At 37.6% G+C, this 3,558-nt stretch overlaps 1 protein-coding gene across 1 annotated transcript; it reads left to right on the forward strand.

Annotated features, from left to right (window-relative positions):
* The first annotated feature begins 218 nt into the window (after positions 1 to 218).
* On the forward strand, positions 219 to 1,303 carry hamp (hepcidin antimicrobial peptide). The gene is made up of 3 exons (XM_050047293.1): positions 219 to 529; positions 630 to 707; positions 871 to 1,303. The coding sequence occupies exons 1-3, from the start codon at positions 443 to 445 to the stop codon at positions 976 to 978; spliced, it is 273 nt and encodes a 90-aa protein (XP_049903250.1). The 5' UTR covers positions 219 to 442; the 3' UTR covers positions 979 to 1,303.
* Positions 1,304 to 3,558: the final 2,255 nt, after the last annotated feature.

Consider the following 3,558-nt stretch of genomic DNA (forward strand, 5'->3'; position numbering starts at 1 on the left):
TTCATAGTTGATTTGATACTGCTGAACAGAGAACTGGGCCCACAATCAAAAATAGATCAGAGGATTTCCCCCCAGAGTTGCAGCACTACGGAGAGGAGAAAGGAGGAGGTCAAAACTTCCCCAGTGGAGTTAGGTAACTGCTGCCAGGAATGGGCTGGGCCTGCTGGAGCGATGAAGCAACACTGAACCCTCGTGTATAAATACCAGAAAGCTCTGCATGCTCAACCATCAGACAGTGGAAGGACTCTAAAGAGCTGACAGAAGTCACCAAAAGATCTAAAGAAATCCACTTGCCCAGACAATCACCATCCATCACTGGAGCTGAAGAATAAACTGAAGATATTGTGGTGCTCTTCGGTGGCCCGACACCCATGAGAAAGGAGACCCATCAACTCTAATCTTCGCAGGATTTAATAACTAAACCGTTTAAACCTCCACCAAAATGAAGGCATTCAGCATTGCAGTTGCAGTGACACTCGTGCTCGCCTTTATTTGCATTCTGGAGAGCTCTGCCGTCCCATTCACCGGGGTAAGGATTTGACTTAAACTCACTTCATTTGCTTATTAGCTATAAATGTTTTGTCACGATGCTAAGATGTGGCTCCTAAATGTGCATAATTCATTAACAGGTGCAAGAGCTGGAGGAGGCAGCGAGCAATGACACTCCAGTTGCGGCATATCAAGAAATGTCAATGGAATCGAGGATGGTATGTTCAATTGACTGAATGAATTAAGCCAATTACTGTGAGCAAATTAAAATTTAAGTGGATGTGTTTTCCCCATGGAGTGCCCTGGTGCTCTTTCCACACAAGGAGAGGATGAAATGCTGGAGATGAACCCCTTTGCTCATGTCTCTTGTCTTTCACGCAGATGCCAGATCACGTCAGGCAGAAGCGCCAGAGCCACCTCTCCTTGTGCCGCTGGTGCTGCAACTGCTGCAGAGGCAACAAGGGCTGCGGCTTCTGCTGCAAGTTCTGAAGATTCCCGCAACAACAACAACCAAAGAAATATTAATTTATTACTCTTTTTTTTAGTACTCTTTTCTTGACCTCTTTCTCCAATGCAGTCTTTGTTCTACACTGTTTTGTTTTTATGATTCATAGAGGAGCACTGGAAAAAAATGAAGCTGTTCCTTATATTTATTTTGTATGTTTTAATACTTTCACCCTGTAAGTCCTTTTTGTAAGCTCAATGATATGTAAATTAGTTTCTAAAAATAATCCAGATGTGACCGTTTCTTCATCTAAATTGAGTCTAACAAGTTAATATTTGGTGCTGAATAAATAATGAACATTTGAAGCAACTGCAAAAGTGTTTTTTGTTGTTAATAAGGAGATGTTTAACAGCAGAGGATCTTTGCTGAATAGGTCTTCACTGAATACACAAGCATCATGATCATCGGGGAATGTGTTAAATATTATACCTGCACAGTTTGTGTGATAAAAGGAAGATATTAGGTGATAATTGTGACTGTTATTGTTGTAGGATTTGGTCTTGTTACTTGTGCTCAGTGATGTGAATGCAGCAGTTTTACATCTCCAGATGCTACACTGTGTTATCCAAGTCAAGTCAAGTCAAGTTCATTTATAAAAACACATTTAAACAATGACTTCTGACCAAAGTGCTTTACAAAGAGATCAAATAAAAACAGGCATGAATTAGAGAATACAAGTAAGTTAATAAAATGCATTCAATATCTTGATAAAATAATGACACAAAGACGGCACTGCACAAACAAACAAACAAATGTCGTCATAATGACAATGAAAAGGCAAAAGAGAAGAGACGCATTTTAAAGGTATCAATGGAGGGAGAATATGTAATTGTTAGTGGGAGCCTCTTCCACAATTAGGGCCAACAACTGACCACATTAAAATTTAATATCACTTTAAATAGACGACACAATAAATATCAAGAGTCCAACCATCATTATGTATAACTTTCATATACTCCATCACCCTACTTTACATAATAATGATTTAACTAATATACAGTTTCTGAAGCATCAACATTTATTGTCAGTTCCTTCTAGGAAGTTCTACCTCTTTTGATAGGGCTCTTTTTCTTGCATGATTATGTAACTGTAAATACTGTAAACATTATATTTTGGGGTTACTTTTATTACTTATTTATAAATGGGTACATTATTTATATTTAAGTAGCAATAGATTCAGCAATATTTAGTTACTGGTAAATAATTATTTCATTGTCATTTATAGTATTTTGTATATTGTTTCATTTATATTTTCATATGCGATGTTTAAGTGGAGTCATTGTGTTCCTTTGGTTGTGAGCTAATTGGGTCCTACCTGCCCTTGTTTTGTGGGGACAGGTATGAGTGATACACAAGAGAGAGTAAGTACCTCATGCGTAACAGTGAAGAGAAGTTGCTGTACCCCAAAGTTGAGATATGTAAGTACTGTCTTGCCGTGTTGGTAAAAATTAAACGAAGAGGAAGAAAGAAATGTTGTTGCCCGCTTATTACACACAGCCTGGAAGTACTGGAAAACATTACATTTTAAGGAAAGGGGGTTACACTTAGATAAAAACACATGAATTCCCATCATTTCTTTGAATTTAACATTTCTGGCCATCCTGCATCGTTCTCTTAAAATGTCTTTGTTGCGCAGGAAGTGATACATGTCATGTTTCCTGGAGTTTACTTGGGGTACGGGAAATAGGGGAGGTGTCAGCAGTTGAGGCAGGAGCCGTACAGCAGATTCTCAGAACTGGGGTCAAATCATGTCCTACCAGGAAAACCCTGAAAATGATAACTTATTAACACATAACTTCCCTTTCTGGGGTGAAACATTATTTCTAAAGGGTTTATGTATCATACATAGATATGATTTAAACATTTTTTTAACCTGCATTCATTTTTTTTACCTCTAAATTTGCCCTGTGCCAGAAAACACTCTTGTCCCAGACAGGAATTCATAACTTCAAACAATTAAAAACTGTGTTAAAGGCTTTCAAAATCTGAAACTAACAGTATGCACTGATAACACTGGTGTTAAACTGTACTATTACGATCATCTTTGTTTCACTTTTTATGAAAATGTTAGCCCTTTAAAGATATGTCCCAAATCTTTTTCAGCTCTGTCAGATTTCTACAAAAACATAATTTAATCATCATTTAAAAGGGGTCGGCTGTATCACAAGGACTCCTGTCTCACCTCCTGGTTTCCAAAAAGGCAGGAGTGCTGCTCAAGCACTGGTAAGATTTCTGTTTTTTCAGTAAATTCATTAAAATAATATTGCTATCAAGTGCGTCTCAACCAAAACAGGTCAACTCCACAGCCCTTCTAAATACAAACTAAATAAGAATTATGGTTTTGATTAGCATTAAGAGAACTCTTGGCAACTTTGAAAAATAAAGGTTCAGCTCATTATGATTGCTGTACGTTTTTGTCGACTCCATCAGATCTTACCTCTGACATCCATCATGAGTGCAATCAAGGAAAACTAAATCACTGGATGGTTGGCTGATTACAAGGTTTAACAGTCAAGACTTTGATCTTCCAAGATATATTTTCCCAGTCCACATTTAAAAACAAA

Source organism: Epinephelus moara, chromosome 6, assembly GCF_006386435.1.
Source record: "Epinephelus moara isolate mb chromosome 6, YSFRI_EMoa_1.0, whole genome shotgun sequence".
NCBI classification, from domain to species: domain Eukaryota; kingdom Metazoa; phylum Chordata; class Actinopteri; order Perciformes; family Serranidae; genus Epinephelus; species Epinephelus moara.

What these genes read in the sequence shown, in the direction of transcription:
- hamp (XM_050047293.1), top strand. Translation starts at nt 443, where the DNA reads ATGAAGGCATTCAGCATTGCAGTTGCAGTGACACTCGTGCTCGCCTTT. An exon ending in CTGCCGTCCCATTCACCGGG is followed by an intron (nt 530 to 629) that starts GTAAGGATTTGA and finishes ATTCATTAACAG; the next exon opens with GTGCAAGAGCTGGAGGAGGC. An exon ending in TGTCAATGGAATCGAGGATG is followed by an intron (nt 708 to 870) that starts GTATGTTCAATT and finishes TCTTTCACGCAG; the next exon opens with ATGCCAGATCACGTCAGGCA.